The sequence below is a fragment of the Zophobas morio genome, unplaced genomic scaffold (assembly GCF_036711695.1).
Source record: "Zophobas morio isolate AGI-343-1 ecotype UQ-CSIRO unplaced genomic scaffold, CSIRO_AGI_Zmor_V1 ptg000014l, whole genome shotgun sequence".
NCBI classification, from domain to species: domain Eukaryota; kingdom Metazoa; phylum Arthropoda; class Insecta; order Coleoptera; family Tenebrionidae; genus Zophobas; species Zophobas morio.
This window is the reverse complement of record NW_026972119.1, coordinates 20,026,549-20,043,337: the sequence shown is the minus strand read 5'-3', so window position 1 is coordinate 20,043,337 and position 16,789 is coordinate 20,026,549. Positions and strand designations below refer to the sequence as shown.

General features: G+C 32.5%; 2 protein-coding genes across 2 annotated transcripts; both read right to left on the bottom strand.

Annotated features, from left to right (window-relative positions):
- Positions 1 to 228: 228 nt before the first annotated feature.
- Positions 229 to 2,180, bottom strand: LOC135129013 (serine protease snake-like). The gene is made up of 5 exons (XM_064056097.1): positions 2,052 to 2,180; positions 1,614 to 1,805; positions 1,337 to 1,553; positions 673 to 1,042; positions 229 to 501 (listed from the first exon to the last, which is right to left on the bottom strand). The coding sequence occupies exons 1-5, from the start codon at positions 2,116 to 2,118 to the stop codon at positions 292 to 294; spliced, it is 1,056 nt and encodes a 351-aa protein (XP_063912167.1). The 5' UTR covers positions 2,119 to 2,180; the 3' UTR covers positions 229 to 291.
- A 6,476-nt stretch (positions 2,181 to 8,656) lies between these two features.
- LOC135128614 (venom protease-like) lies at positions 8,657 to 15,275 on the bottom strand. Its single transcript, XM_064055540.1, has 5 exons — positions 15,165 to 15,275; positions 14,766 to 14,957; positions 14,489 to 14,705; positions 13,877 to 14,246; positions 8,657 to 13,705 (listed from the first exon to the last, which is right to left on the bottom strand). Exons 1-5 carry the CDS (start codon positions 15,229 to 15,231, stop codon positions 13,496 to 13,498), a joined length of 1,056 nt encoding a protein of 351 aa, XP_063911610.1. The 5' UTR covers positions 15,232 to 15,275; the 3' UTR covers positions 8,657 to 13,495.
- Between the last annotated feature and the right edge of the window lie 1,514 nt (positions 15,276 to 16,789).

The following is a 16,789-nucleotide window of genomic DNA, read 5'->3' as shown; positions in this document are numbered from 1 at the left end:
AGACAAAGATCGTTGTCAAAAAATACTTCTCCAATACAAAAATTATTGTAGACCATAATCTACAACTTTGGCGCTGATCTTCAATAATAAAATAAACTCCCTTGTTGAAAATTTCTATACACATTTTGTGCAAGTAGCAAAGAAATATTATTTTAAGACATGTAAAGACACTAGCACAATAAAATACGTAAATAATGTACTTTGAGAAAGGACAGGATAAAAAAGGAATAAATGGGAGCAGCTTTATTTGCTAGTTATTTGCAAATATAGTGAGAATTGTACTACAAGCCCTCATGTAAATAACTTCTTTGGTTGACTTTCCTCGGGCCAAACTTCATCTTCAATCCACTTAATGAACCAGTAACTAACTCGTCTGTTTAGGTCTGGTTGATCATCCTGTCCTCTTTCCGAAGTCACACCAACTATGTCGTACATACACGACTTAGAATTGTTATTGTGAAATATATACAATGGACTACCAACACGATCAAGACTCGCATTCTAAAAATTCCTAAAGATAAGAAGGGTTCAAAAGACTATTCGCATGTCGTAGATTTTAAAAGCACTGAATTTGATTGCTGCATCATTTCTTAAAAATAAAAAAACAATTCTGATTTCTACCTCCTGTTGACTCTATAGGTAACTGTAGATGAGAAAGATTATTTAACTAACCTTACGATGTCGCTGTGGACTTGTGCAAATATGGAAATCATGTGCATATGGATTTGTTGGACCATTATTACAGGGTCCTTTTAGAACATCTACCTCTACTTCGATCAACTCTTTACTGATGATTTCTGCATCAGGCTTAAGATGCCATTCGGTAACAAAAACTTTTGTAACAGGAATGTTAACATATGCCTTTAGGCATGCCGGACGCACATACGCACTCATTTCTATTGGTTTTTCTAATTTTACTAGCGCTATCTCTTGTTTGTTAGAGGGATCTTGATGTAATATTGTCTTTGAAACTTTTATTTTCTGTCTATGGTTAGTATCATCACCATTCGCGATCCCTAACAACACTACCGTTGGTTCACTCCTAAAACAGAGAGATCCTTAAAAATTAATGAGTTCAAATACTAGCCGAGTGTGATAGTGCAATAAAACTGAGTACCAACATTGAAGAGGATGTAGAAAAAAAAACATTAAGTTATATAACACAGGGAACAAAGTGAAAAAAATTACTCGTATGTCCACCCAGCTCAAAATAACAGACGTCAAAGTTATTGATTGGCATAATTTGAGATAACTAACATGCCGGAAAAGTAACATTTCGTTACTCGTTCATTGAAAAATTATTTTTGACCAACTGAATTATTATTTTACAACTTACACTTTATACTCACAGCGCTGAGATACACAATGTGCGTCTGTTAAAATATATTGTTCACTGATAAGTGCTCCCATACAAAGCCACTGAGTTTCAAGCCAATTTTCTCTGTCGGGATATCCTAATAGCGCAATATGGGGAAAGTTTGTTCTGCTAGTCGGACTAATACTGCCAAGACATAATTGTTTCTCTTCTAAGATCGAAGCATATTCTCTACATTCTTAAACGTAATTTGATTATGGTTTTATTTTCGATGGGCGCGAAGTTTATTTTTACGTACTGTTTTCAGTTATGTAACCTGGTTGATAAATTTCTGGGCAACAAACAAGGGATATTTCGCTAACTTTTTCTTCACAATAAGTATATTGCGGTAGTTTTCTCCAAAGCCCTGCTACCCCTTCAATCATCCTGCAGATGTGTGGCACTAGACACCTACCTGGAGTGTCAGATGATTTAAGCATGCAAGGCGGTCCTATAAAAAAAATAAAGACGTTGAAATGAGTTAAAAGGGGGACAAATGACGCACTTAGTTTAACGACACCAAAATTAATGCAATTATTATACAAGCATTTTAGAAAAATATAACTAGGTACAAAATTTCTTTCATGGTTTCCGGTATTTAACATAAATTTTTCCCAAAATGAGAAAACAAAAATTATTATACACACATATTACTTTATTTTCAAAATAGAGTTATAGAATGAAGAAATCAACTTACCAACAATGCGCTCTGTATAAGCATTTTTAACCAAGACCATAATAACAACAATCAGGAATTTATACATTTCTTTACTGTTAAACGTACACTGGAGTATACAGCTCACGCTCTCTGCTACTTCAGTGCTACTCTTATCATCATGCAAATTGGGTAATTACGGCGGGTGAATGCAGGGACGACAACGTTTCCTCTACACGGTGTACATCAATAAGATCAACACAAGTGACACCTAATAGTTCACTATGATTTGTTAGAAGTAAGAGTAAGTTTTTCTTAGTTTACATATTTATTTGTTATTCTTACGTAAAAGTTAATAATATTTACATGCATCGTTATTGTTATTATTCTATTGACGGACAACGGACAACTCCAATTACAATAAGAGGACATAAAAGGACACAAATTTAAACTACTTCATTAATTCATCTAAAATAACAATTAACGACAAGAAAAACTAGCAATAGAAATGAGACCAGAAAAAAAAAATATATATCCATATGACACTAATTATAACGCTTAAACTAAAAAGACATTCATAAAAAAAAAATAGAATTCTTAATTAAAGATTGTGTCTGAAGTAATTCCTTTGTCCACGTTCAAACTCGTGTTTACCAATATGATACGAAACCGTTATATACTCAGATGATTTGCTGTCTCCGTTCTTAAGATAAGATGATTTTTTTTGAAAATTTCGTTGAAAATATTTTTAAATATTTCGAAGGACGATTCTGGAAAAACCAATGGAGTTATCGAAGAAATGAAAGCGGATATGACTTCTGCGGCCCGAAATCTACAAGAAAATGTATTTGGTGAAATTTCGAAAATTTCCTTGAAATTTGCTCGGAAATTGGGCGTATTTAGCATATTTTTTTCATATTTCAAAAGACGATTCTGGAAAAACCATTGGACTTATCAAAGAAATGAAAGCGGATATGACTTCTGCGGTCCGAACTCTACAAAAAACTGTATTTAGTAAAATTTCGAAAATTTCGTTGAAAATTGGCCGTATTATAAATATTTTTACTTATTTCAAAGGACGATTCTGGAAAAACCAATGGAGTTGTGTGAGAAATGGAAGCGGATATGACTTCTGCACCCCCAAACCTACAAGAAAATGTTTTTAGTGAAATTTCGAAAATTTAGTTGAAAATTTGTCCGAAATTGGTCTTATTTTTCATATTTTTGTGATATTTCGAAGGACGATTCTGGAAAAACCAATGGAGTTATCGAAGAAATGAAAGCGGATATGACTTCTGCGGCCCGAAATCTACAAGAAAATGTATTTGGTGAAATTTTGAAAATTTCGTTAAAATTTGGTCGGAAATTGGGCGTATTTTGCATATTTTTTTCATATTTCAAACGACGATTCTGGAAGAACCATAGGAGTTATCGAAGAATTGAAAGCGGATATGACTCCTGCGGCCCTAAGTGTACAAGAAAATGTATTTAGTGAAATTTCGAAAATTTTGTTGAAAATAGGTAGGAAATTGGGCGTATTTTGCATATTTATTTCATATTTCAAAGTACGATTCTGGAAAAACCAATGGAGTTATCTTAGAAATGAAAGCGGATATGACTTCAGCGGCCCGAAATCTATAAGAAAATGTATTTAGAGAAATTACGAAAATTTCGTTGAAATTTGGTCGAAAATTGGGCGTATTTCGCATATTTTTTTCATATTTCAAAGGACGATTCTGGGAAAACCAATGGAGTTATCGAAGAAATGAAAATGGATATCACTTCTGCAGACCGAAATCTACAAGAAAATGTACTTAGTGAAATTTCGAAAATTTCGTTGAAATTTGGTCGAAATTGAGCGTATATTGCATATTTTTTTTATATTTCCAAGGACGATTCTGGAAAAACCAATGGAGTTATCGAAGAAATGAAAGCGGATATGACTTCGGCGGCCCCAAATCTACAAGAAAATGTATTAAGTGAAATTTCGTAAATTTCGTTGAAAATTGGTCAGAAATTGGGTGTATTTTGCATATTTTTGTATATTTCAAAGGACGATTCTGGAAGAACCATTGGAGTTATCGAAATAATGAAAGCGGAGATGACTTTTGCGGCCCGAAATCTACACGAAAATGTATTTAGTGAAATTTCGCAAATTTCGTTAAAATTTGGTCGGAAATTGGGCGTATTTAGCATATTTTTTTCATATTCAAAAGACGATTCTGGAAAAACCAATGAAGTTATCGGATAGATGAAAGCAGATATGACTTCTGTAGCCTGAAGTCTACAAGAAAGTGTGTTTAGCGAAGTTTCGATAATTTCGTTGAAAATTGGTCGGAAATTTGGCGTATTTTGCATATTTCTTTCATTTTTCAAAGGACTTCTGGAAAAACCAATGGAGCTATCGAAGAAATGAAAGCGGATATGACTTCTGCGGCCCGAAATTTACAAGAAAATCTATTTAGTGAAATTTCGAAAATTTCGTTGAAAATTGGTCGGAAATTGAGCGTATATTGCATATTTTTTTCATATTTCAAAGGAAGATTCTGGAAGAACCATAGGAGTTATCAAAGAAATGAAAGCGAATATGGCTTCTGCAGCCCCAAACCTATAAGAAAATGTATTTAGTGAAATTTCGTAAATTTCGTTGAAAATTGGTCGGAAATTGGGTGTATTTTGCATATTTTTGTATATTTCAAAGGACGATTCTGGAAGAACCATTGCAATTTTCGAAGAAATGAAAGCCGATACGACTTCTGCGGCCCCAAAGATGTCTTCGATACAACCATTCGATGAATTTATACATTTACAATTTATAATAAAAATTTCAAAACCAAATTTTATGAACGTGTTGAAAAATTTTGTTATTCACACATTTCCGACAAACCCAAGCAACAAACACTATGGGAGCTATAGTTAACAAAGTTTGTATACCGTTACAAAACAATGTCATGTGACAGTACAATATAACAATATTTTGTATCGTTATTTTGCATTGTATAGAAATCTATAATATTTACGAAAATTTCGACTACTTTTAAAATTACCTAAAGAAGTTCTTCCGTAGATTGCGATCTCCTGACCTTATTTTTTGAAGCAAGGATATTTTTGCCATTAAATAAAATTAATTTCAAATTGAATGGTTCTAGAATTTTGCCTCGGGCCGACAGATACACTATATTTTTCAAATCGCTAAAAAAATTTGTGGATTTTTAGGCAACTCGTTCACAACTCAATTTTTCAAACTACACAGATAAAAAAGATTGTTTAAGGAGAATAAATTTTGTTTTGCCCAAAGAAATATGTTATTTCTATACCTGGAATGAAATATTTATTTGTTTTCCTATTTTTATTTCTTTGATATATTCAAAAAATTATTTCTTTATAATAAAATAACATTTGTTTGTAAATATCTCCAAAGTTAAATAAATATATGTTTGAATTGAAAAACAGTTACTTTATACTTTATAATAAAATTATTTGAAACAACATTTACATGTATTTGTATTAAGACAATCTTTACTTATTCCAGTCAATTATATATTTCTTTCAATTAAAATATTGAATTATTTGTATCAATTCTAAGGTTTATTTAAATTATGAAAGTGCTGTTTTGAATAAAACTCAAGAGTATTTTATATTGTTTATATATAAAAAAGGAAAACAATGTTGATTTCAACACAAATAGGAATGCAAAAAATATACTAACTTAATACTTTTACCTAAGAAAAATAAAAACTTACCAATATAAGATGTATAAAATTAAGATAACGTGATTTTTACAGTAGATCTTGAACATATGGAATTTTTAAGACTGTTTTGGTCTGTATTTTATATATCAACCACTGAATCAAATACCACACATGCTGGCATTCAAATGGGTATCGTGCGTCAAGAACATGGATAATTTTAAAACAAAAATCAATTGCATCTAACACCGAAATATTTTTATAGATGTTATTGTTAACAACAACATATGCCGCTGAAATATTATTCAAACTAGGTCCTACTAAAATGATATACGGTTGAACAGTTGTACCTCTGCAGTAATTATAGTCAATTTTCTCCTGTTTTGCTTTTTCAGTATCTCCAGGCACCTTTACGTGTAAAAAGAATCCATCACGACTTTCTGTTCTAAAAGGTTTCCAATGTTTTTGACCAATTCTGGTTCTCCCTTTAATTGGTACTAAAGAAAACAGCAAGTAGAGTTTAATGGCATTCTTTGAATCTGAAAATGTTAATATCTATAATATACCGGCTAAAAAATTGCTACTTCAATTTAATGTGTATAAACAATAGTTACATTAGATATGGTCATGTATGTATTTAAATACCTGTGGTAATATTCCCAGCAAGTAACTGTGTAAACGTTTCATCAGTTGCATTTAAACTACTCCTTCTTTTATGAATTACAGAATCAAAGAATGTTTCAAAAGCATTTTCTAAATCAATTGCGGTTAATTCAAGTTGGAACATCTGTTTGAAGTCGTATGAGACCTAAAAAATATGAACACTTTACTTGAGGATTTAATTTTGTATTTAGAATAATTTTCACCAGTTCTATAGCTATCTGCTCATTCAAAATCGGCCATTCATTAAGAAAATATTCTTTTGTCCCGTTCTTGTTATTACAAAATTTTCTTATTTCATAAGCATTTTTCCAATGTTGTAGTACATCTTCTACAGTTTCACGATTATGCAAAAGCCAAATTTGACTGTCCTTAGCACTCTGTGAGGGTTCTGGAACATTTTTAATAAAAATTGAATACCGGAAAAATACTGCAACTCACCATACGAAAATTACCGTACAACATGCATGCTAACTGCATGAATTCTTCCATTACTAATCTAGTACACCATTTATGTACCTACCTTTAAATGTTTCCAAAATGTGTTGCAAGCCGTTTTGAATAAAAAAATCTTCCATTTTTTACACAGCACCAAACCACTTCCACATCTTTTGCCAATGCATGCGTTTTCATAACAAGTTTCACGGCGAACTGAGAAGCTGCATCATGATTGGTTAAAACATATCACGTAATGCACAGTCCAATTAAATATTTATTTGATTCAAATAAAATGCAATATTATTTTCGAAAAATATTTATCAAGTCTACATTTTTTTGAACTAATGAAATCGTCACATTGTCTTAACATACTTGAATTGTTTCTGAAATTTAATTAAATATTTTTTTAGTGTGATACTTCATCGTCTTGGGTGAAAGATGTCCAATTTTTTAAACACAAAAAAACAAGAATATAAGTCAAACAAATTCATTTATTCCTATCAAAAATATTAATTTTCATACAAAACAAATATTTTTCGCTCGAAGAAATGACATTCAAATAAATTAAAATTCTTATTTCAAGAAAGTGTTTTTCTCTATGTACTATATTTTGTCTTTATTTCTTAATATACGTTGTCATCTTTTGAGAACAAGAAACTTAAAACATATTTAAAATGGTAAATTTTTGTATTTCTTGGCTCACGATGTGTAGGAAAAATCGTCACGATAGAGGTGGCGCGGATGGGCGTGGTTAATATTATATCTTTTTTTCTTAATATATGTAGTCAGCTGTTTTAAGATTTTGTTGTGAAAAGGTGACTACGTATATTAAAAAAAAAGCAAAATACAAGCCCCGCCCACCCACCCTTCCCCAATTGTGACGATTTCTTTTATTCGTCGTGAGTCAAGAGGGAGGAGCTTAATTGCAAAATCACATGTTTTTGAGTGGCGTATTGTTCAAAGAATACCATGTATATTAAGTGAAAATTTAAACCAGATTGAGATCGGGAAGGGTGGGGCTTATCTCTTGGCTTTCTTTTTTACTTAATAGAAATAGTTTGCTTTAAACAATACGATTGCTCAAGAACAGGTTTCACATAGCAATTTCTCCTAGAAGAACAAGGAGTAGGCAATTAAGCTCCGCCCCCCTGCTAACGACAAATAAAAAAAATCATCACGATTGAGATAGGGTGGGTGGGTGGGGCTTATATATTCCCTTTTTTCTTAATATACGCAGTCTTTTTTTCAGAACGGGAAGCTTAGAACATGTTTAAAATGGTAAATATTTGTAGATAAAGATGACAGGTTGAAAGAGTTTGTTTTCACAATCTGAATTCAAGCCAGTTGTCAGAATTACATCTAGAATTGGCAAGCTATACATTTGGTACCTTATATGGAAATCTAGGTAGTAACGTTATATGTTTAATCAAGAAATTCTTACAGAACCACATCATTTTAACAGTACATAACACCTTTGGATTCTACACAAATTTCAAAAATTGAATATAAGAAATTGTTTCGAAAAACTGCCAAAATCTCTCGAGTAGTCAGTTAGTGTATGTACCTTGCGGAAGACATTCCTCGAGTTGAAAAATGTTTACCAAGAAGACAAAGATCGTTGTCAAAAACACTACTCCAATACAAAAATTATTGTATACTATAATCTACAATTTTGGCGCTGATCTTCAGTAATAAAAAAACTCCCTTGCTGAAAATTTCTATACAAATTTTGTGCAAGTAGCAAAGAAATATTATTTTAAGACATGTATAAACACTGGCACAATAAAATTTGTAAATAATGTACTTTGAGGAAAGAGAGGATAACAAAAGGGATAAATGGGAGCAGTTTTATTTTTATTTATTTATTTATTTATTTATTTCAATACAGTGCCCAACGGGCTTAAGGCCCAATAACAGGACAAGGTAATCATACATACATAAAAATACAATACTTATAACAAAACAAAAATAAACTAATAATAACATGTGCAGATAGGTGACTTACGGATGTTCAGGTCGAAATTGTTTTTTTATATCATTTGAGGTTGAATTAAAAATGTCGATATTATCTTGGATACAGGTGTAGTTGGCGAGCATGAAGATGAGAGGTGAATTGGACATAATGTTGGTCCTAGAAGTCTTGATGTAGAAAGTGTCGTTACTTCTAGTGTCGCGTACAGGAATCTTGAAATCCAACTGATTTAGTATACAAACACATTCATGTCGCCCGTGTATGAGATTAAAAAGAAATAGGATGGAGTGTTCAATTCTTCTTGTAACTAGAGAATTCAAACTAAATTTTCTCAGTAGCAATTCTTGCGGATAGCCTTGTGGGGGGTAAACCCCTTCCGATAAATACGAAGCTGTTTTAAGAAACCTGCGCTGGACCCTCTCTAATTCTGATATGTAAATGTTATACAAATGTGACCACACCAGCGATGCATACTCAAGATGTGATCTGACATATGCAGTATACAGTAATTTCAAAGTATCGACATCATTAAAAAGGCGACCATTTCGTAGTATGAACCCTAAAGATTTAAAAGCAGAGCTAACAATCGAATCGATATGATATTTAAAACTGAGTTTTGGATCATAGATAACTCCAAGATCACGCATAACATTGGGTCTCGCAAGCTGAATGCCGTTAATTTCATAAACATAAGTTAACGGCGTTAGTTTATGTGTGAATGACATTACTAGACATTTTCCGGTATTTAAAATAAGATAGTTATTTAGGCACCATTGGTATATTTAATTTAAGTTTTGCTGTAGACGTTCACTGTCATCATATGATTTTATAACAGAATATAGTTTTTGATCATCAGCAAACATTAGGGAGGGTACATCAATAACATCTACTATGTCATTGATGAAGATATTGAAAAACAATGGCCCAAGAACAGAGCCTTGGGGTACGCCACTGACTTGTTTAAATGCTTTCGATTTAAATCCTTTTACATTGACATAAAGTAACCTGTCATTTAAGTATGATTCCACTAATTTTATCAGACCATTCGAAAAACCAAAGTTGTTATTTAATTTCCACAGTAAAAGACGATGATTGATCTTGTCGAACGCTTTAGAAAAGTCTGTGTCAATGACGTCGACTTGTTGTTGGTTATCTAAGGCCTCGGATATAAACTGTGTCAAAGTTACGAGATTCGTTTCAGTTGAACGTTTTCTTACAAATCCATGTTGGGTTGACGATAGAACAGTAGCGACATTATCGTAAATATTTGCATATAAAAGATGTTCAAAAATTTTGGAAAAGTTATTAATTATAGAGATCGGTCTATAGTTTTCTAAATCTGATTTATCACCTTTTTTAAAGACTGGACATATACGTGAGAGTTTCCATTTTTGAGGAAATGTAGATGTTTTTAAAATTATATTAAATAAGATTGTTAATGGAATTACAAATATGTGCGCACAGTCCCTTATGGTAAAGGCGGGTATTAAGTCAGGGCCAGACGTTGTAGCAGCTTTTAATTTTTTGATTGCAGACAGTACTTGTTTTTCCGTTACCATACTGATGTGGATTAGGTTTGCATGGTAGTTAGAAGGCTGTGGATTTGCGTTTATTGACGATTTGGTGAAGGATTTAGAGAAATAGTGCGCAAAATTATCCGCTATCCGCTGAGGATCATGAATAGTATCACCCTCATATGTAATTGTAGATGGAATTGTATCTGCATTATTTTTTGATTTTATAAAGGACCAGAAATGTTTTGGATCACTTTTGATGTTTTGGTTTATATTTTTTATGTAATCAGAGTAAGCTGCCTTAATATCAGATTTTAATTTTGCCCTAAGGGATTTAAATAAACCGAAGTCCTCTGGCGTACTAGACTTTTTGTAGCGTTTCCATGCCGACGTCTTTTGTTTTAACATATGGATTATTTGGCCATTAAACCACCGAGGATAAATGCGCGTGGTTGGTTTCCTTTTTTTCGGAACACATTTTTCAAAAATCTCATATAACATATTATAGAATTTAGTAACAGCTTCATTTACATCTGAGAAATGGTTAAGGGATGACCAGTTTGTTTCATATAATAGCGAATATAACAGGACGAAATTACTTTTTTTAAAATTGAATTCATTCTCATTTACCGAGGTTATGTTTTTATGGCAGTAACTAGTAAATTTAAAATCAATATCCAAAGCTGGATGGTGCTTGTCCTCTGGGACTAGACATTCACCTGCTCTAGAGACAGTGCACTGGCTGTGGTTAGTGACTAGAACAAGATCTAGTAGTCTATTATTAGCGTTCAAGATATGATTACACTGTTTCATGTCAAAAAAGTTCATTAGTTGGTTTAGACTAGAAAGATATTTAAAATTAGAGCAACTAGATATGGATTGGACAAATTCGGGAACGTTAAAGTCACCAAGAAAGAGTAACTCAGATCCGAAAAGACATTCTAAGGATAGTAGATAGTCGACGAAAACATCATAAGCTGTGCTATCACAGGAGGGAGGAATATATATAAGCAATACAAATAATGTGCGAGAATGGGAACCAAGCTTTACTAACAAAAAATCTATTAGGGGTGATATATTTATACTGTTATCAGAGCGATCAAATTTTATCAGCTCAGCATTTAGTCGCTGGTCAATAGCTAGTAATACACCTCCACCACTTTTCAGACCCGTAGTGTCATTATTTCGGTCAGTCCTGAAGATGTTGTATTTGTTAAGGTCGAAAAATTCCGCATTATTTATGCTGCTGTTAAGCCAGGTTTCCGTTAAACCAATGATGTCGTAGTGTATAAGACCTGAGCATGTAGAATAGAATTCTGTTATTTTAGTGCATAACCCTCTCGTGTTTTGATAGCAAAATATTTGCGACGATTTCTGTGTGGAAATATTAGAATATAATAATGTGCACTTGGATTTTGATGCCTTACCATTATGGTAAATATCGTGGAGAGTAGTGTTGTTGTTACGAGAAGTGGAAAAACGAGTGGAATTGTTAACCAAAAAATTAGGCGCAACGGAATTATCTATAAAAAATGAGAATTGTTTCTCGAGGATAAATTTTTTATCATATGACGATTAGATGAGCTGCTGTGAGGATAATTCTTGTGAGTAAAGGGACGTCGTACGTTCATATTTAAAGTAGCAGAGGAATTATCCGTGTTACAAATTATGTGATGAACTATGTTTTTAATTATATTTCTTTTAGCAGCTTGGTTAAATATGACAGCATCAGTTTTAAATTGATTGTATAAAAGCTCATTGGGATCCAAATACGAATATCTTTCAAGATTTATACTCTGTGTAGCTATGTTACGTAAATTGCAATTTAATTCATAAGCCGACTTGTTCCTATCAGAACGACCATTAAAATACGGACATCCTACAATAACTGTTTTATTTTTTTTAAACTTATCGCGAAATGTTTTATGCAACGTGTCCACATCAGATACTTTGCCATTTTTTACCTCCAGATTGCCACCAAATATAATTAAGTAATCATCATTGCTAAGATCAAAGTTTCATTATCGCAGTCCGTTAAGCCAGTCAAAGATGCATTTGGTTTAACTACTGATAATAAATCAGATTCATTATGTGGAAGGTAATCATTCATTAAGTCAACACAATTTCGTCCTTTTTCGTCAGCTAATAAAATAATTTTGCGTTTTTTTGTTAATTGTGGCGACTGTGATGTTTTTGATTTTCTAGATGATGGTGGTTTGTTGGATTCGATAATATTCGATTCATGAGTAGATTGGAGATTTGGTAGCATACGCAATAAAGGTTCAAATGATTCACGGCAAAAATCCTGCAAAGTTGGTTTCAGAGAGTCAACTTCTTTTTTGATATTATTATTTAATGATGTTATTAATTCTTTACGTAAGTCATCAAATAATCTACCTAGATATTGCTCCATATTCACTACCATGTGTTGTACAGATTCTTTATATGATTTTTTAAGGTCTTCTAAATCGGTTTGTAAAGAATCAATTTGATTGCGAAGTAAAGTGATCAAAGAATCATCAGGCTCAGGAAGAGATGGGCGTATCTGAGTAGATCCTACTGCTGAGGTTATTTGATTTTTTTCGCAGCGAGGGCAACCGTTAACCGTTGTACTATCATTAGAAACTGTAGAGTAGTTTTTATATATTCTGAGACAGCTAGGATGAAATGAGCTTTTACATTTAGAACATGTTACGTGATCAATTACTGAGCATTTACATTTTTGGCAAGTACTCATGTTGAAAATAGGAATTTAAAATAGCGGTATGGATGTATAACAAGGGTTGTTAAAAAAATCAGCTGAATTTTAATTGAATGAGTGCTAGAATTACACTTTTCACCTTTATGACTATAAAATCCACTGATTTTGTTGCTACATCGACAATTTTATCAGTGTTTGTAAAAAGATATCTAAATAAAGTAAGAAAAACAAGCCGTAAAACGTATCGATCGCATCGAATTTCGATATAAGGAAGAATAAAAACTTAATATTTGTCTTAAAAAAGCAGTAATGCAAGGGAAAAAATATTGTCAAATAAACCCAGAATATGACTTCACTTACTGTAAAATTATTAATAATTAATTGTTTGAAATACCACAGAAAATCACATAAAACTCAGAGCACCTATCTACACAGCTCACACACACGTTCACAGGTTCACACCGATCTTTGCTAGTTATTTGCAAATATAGTGAGAATTGTACTACAAGCCCTCATGTAAATAACTTCTTTGGTTGACTTTTCTCAGGCCAAACTTCATCTTCAATCCACTTAATGAACCAGTAACTAATTCGTGTGTTTAGATCTGGTTGATTATACAGTCCTCTTTCCGAAGTCACACCAACTATGTCGTACATACACGAGGTAGAATTGTTATTGTGATATATATACAATGGACTACCAACACGATCAAGACTCGCATTCTAAAAATTCCTACAGATAAGAATGGTTCAAAAGAATATTCGCATGTTTTAGATTTTAAAAACACTGAATTTGATTGCTGCATAATTTCTTAAAAATAAAAAAACAATTCTGATTTCTATCTTCTGTTGACTCTATAGATCACTGTAGATGAGAAAGAGTATTTAACTAACCTTACGATGTCGCTGTGGACTTGTGCAAATATGGAAATCATGTGCATATGGATTTACTGGGCCATCATAACATGGCTTTTTTGGAATATGTAATTTCACTTGGATCAACTCTTTACTCTTGACTCTTGCATCACGCTTAAGACGCCATTCGGTAACAAAAACTTTTGTAACAGGAATGTCAACATATGCCTTTAGGCATGCCGGACGCACATACGAACTCATTTCTATTGGTTTTTCTAATTTTACTAGTGCTATCTCCTGTTTGTTAGAGGGATCTTGATGTAATATTGTCTTTGAAACTTTTATTTCCTGTCTGTGGTTAGTATCATCACTATTCGTGACCCCTAACAACACCACCGTTGGTTCACTCCTAAAACAGGGAGATCCTTAAAAATGAATGATTTCAAATACTAGCCGAGTGTGATGGTGCAATAAAACTGAGCATCAACTTTGAAGAGGATGTAGAAAAGAGAAAAAAAACATTAAGTTATATAATACAGGGAACAAAGTGAAAAAAATTACTCGTACATCCACCCAACTCAAAATTATCTCTCAATTATTATGCACATAAAATAACAGACGTCAACGTTAAATTATAATTTCAAAACTTACACATTATACTCACAGCGGCGCGATATACAATGTGCTTCTGTTAAAACATATTGTTCACTGATAAGTGCTCCCATACAAAGCCACTGAGTTTCAGGCCAATTTTCTTGGCCGGGATATCCTAATAGCGCTATATGGGGAAAGTTTGTTATGCTAGTCGGACTAGTATTGCGAACACATAATTGTTTCTCTTCTTTGAGGGAAGCATATTCTCTACATTCTTAAACGTAATTTGATTGTTGTTTTATTTTCGATGCGCACGAAGTTCATTTTTACGTACTGTTTTCAGTTATGTAACCTGGTTGATAAATTTCTGGACAACAAACAAGGGATATTTCGCTAGCTTTTTCTTTACAATAAGTGTATTTTGGTAGTTTTCTCCAAAGCCCTGCTACCTCTTCAATCATCCTGCAGATGTGTGGCACTAGACACCTACCTGGAGTGCTAGATGATTTAATGATGCAAGGCGGTCCTATAAAAAAAATAAAGACGTTGAAATGAGTTAAAAGGGGGACAAATGAGGTACTTAGTTTAACGACACCAAAGTTAATGCAATTATTATATTTCATGGTTGCCGGTATTTAACATAATTTTTTTCCCAAAATGAGTAAACAAAAATTATTATACACATATTACTTTATTTTCAAAATAGAGTTATACAAAGAAGAAATCAACTTACCAACAATGCGCTCTGTATAAGCATTTTTAACCAAGACCATAATAACAACAATCAGGAATTTATGCATTTCTTTACTGTTAAACGTACACTGGAGTATACAGCTCACGCTCTCTGCTACTTTAGTGCTACTCTTGTCATCATGCAAATTGGGTAATTACGGCGGGTGAATGCGGGGACGACAACGTTTCCTCTCCACGGTGTACATCAATGAGATCAACACAAGTGACACCTAATGGTTCATTATGATTTGTTAGAAGTAGAGAGCGGAAAATATGCAGCAAAATTTTGGAAAATATGATCATATGATATGCATCAAATTTATGCAAATATGCAGTAACTTTGTTAATATATGCAGAGATATGCATTTGCATATGCTCCAAAAATAAAAAAAAATCGTAATAACCGAACTAAATTTATTTACACATTACAAAAATAGGTTTTTCGAGCATAAGTTGTATTACAAAAAATACATAAATCACATTGCAAAGTGTTTAATTAATTCTCACTAACACAAATCACATTTTTGAAGATAATATTGTTATACTAAAAAATAAATATAAACGGAACAAATTGAAAAATAGTAGTAATCGACTATTTAATTACTATTTTGGTAACAGTTTATTTTTAAATATTTTTCGAAATATTCTAACAAAAAGTTTTTCCTGTGATTCTAAAATATGCTTTTCTAAGTAGAAAAAGTGCGTACTACGTCCACAGATGTATAAATATCCTTACCGGTTTAGAGCAGGCGCGACAAAACAGAGTTCCTTCTTGAAGAATAATTTCAGGAAAGGGTTTAATCCATAAATTAATCGTCGCCATATTGACACACCTGTATCGCTTTAAATCCTTTCAATGCAAACTCGCCATCAAAAACAATAGGTAAGGTAACGTCCCTTCGACCACCATAGAACATACACAGAAAAAAGTTTACTTGTAAATTTACTGTGAAAATCACAGGTAATTTGTAACCCGAGATAATAAGGGTAATATTCCAACGAAATGTATTTTTAAGTTTGAATGTGATATTTACTTTTTGAATGTAAATCGAAATTACAAAAGAACATGTAAAATCTTTGCATCATTTCCAAAACTGCTGATACTTCGTCTGGATATTCTAAATTCATTATAAAATATAATCCAAACGCCCAAGATACTGCATCTTTTAAAGTGACAACACTTGGAATCACTACTTGTCGTTCTAAAACTACGTGATAAATTGTTTGTGGATCGCTCTCTAGAAAAATACAAAAATACATTAAAATGTTATAGGTACAAAGACGTTTTAAATACTTGCCTATTTCAATTGCACATGGCGCAGCCACCTTGATAATTTCGTTTAAATTATTCATATCATCACCCTGTGATAAAAATTGCATTAACATAACAATTAAAGATGACATGAGCAAATTATAGTAAGTAATTATCCGCCTGGAAAGTATACTTTTGTAACTGGAGGAAAATAGTAAACCAGAATAGTAAAGTACTTACCGTTAACAACAAAATACACTATTTTGTACAAAATATATTACCACAACTAATGCACACCAACTTGTTATAACCTGCAAGCGTTATAGTAATGATTGCGTGAGCATCAACAATTCACAGTATGCATGTGATTTGAC

Excerpts from the sequence above, each read along its gene's own strand:
- LOC135129013 (XM_064056097.1), bottom strand. The coding sequence starts at position 2,118 with ATGTATAAATTCCTGATTGTTGTTATTATGGTCTTGGTTAAAAATGCT. Across the intron at positions 1,806-2,051 it reads TTATACAGAGCGCATTGTTG|GACCGCCTTGCATGCTTAAA; the intron begins GTAAGTTGATTT and ends TTTTTTTTATAG. Across the intron at positions 1,554-1,613 it reads AGGTTACATAACTGAAAACA|AATGTAGAGAATATGCTTCG; the intron begins GTACGTAAAAAT and ends ATTACGTTTAAG.
- LOC135128614 (XM_064055540.1), bottom strand. The coding sequence starts at position 15,231 with ATGCATAAATTCCTGATTGTTGTTATTATGGTCTTGGTTAAAAATGCT. Across the intron at positions 14,958-15,164 it reads TTATACAGAGCGCATTGTTG|GACCGCCTTGCATCATTAAA; the intron begins GTAAGTTGATTT and ends TTTTTTTTATAG. Across the intron at positions 13,706-13,876 it reads GTCCACAGCGACATCGTAAG|AATGCGAGTCTTGATCGTGT; the intron begins GTTAGTTAAATA and ends AGGAATTTTTAG.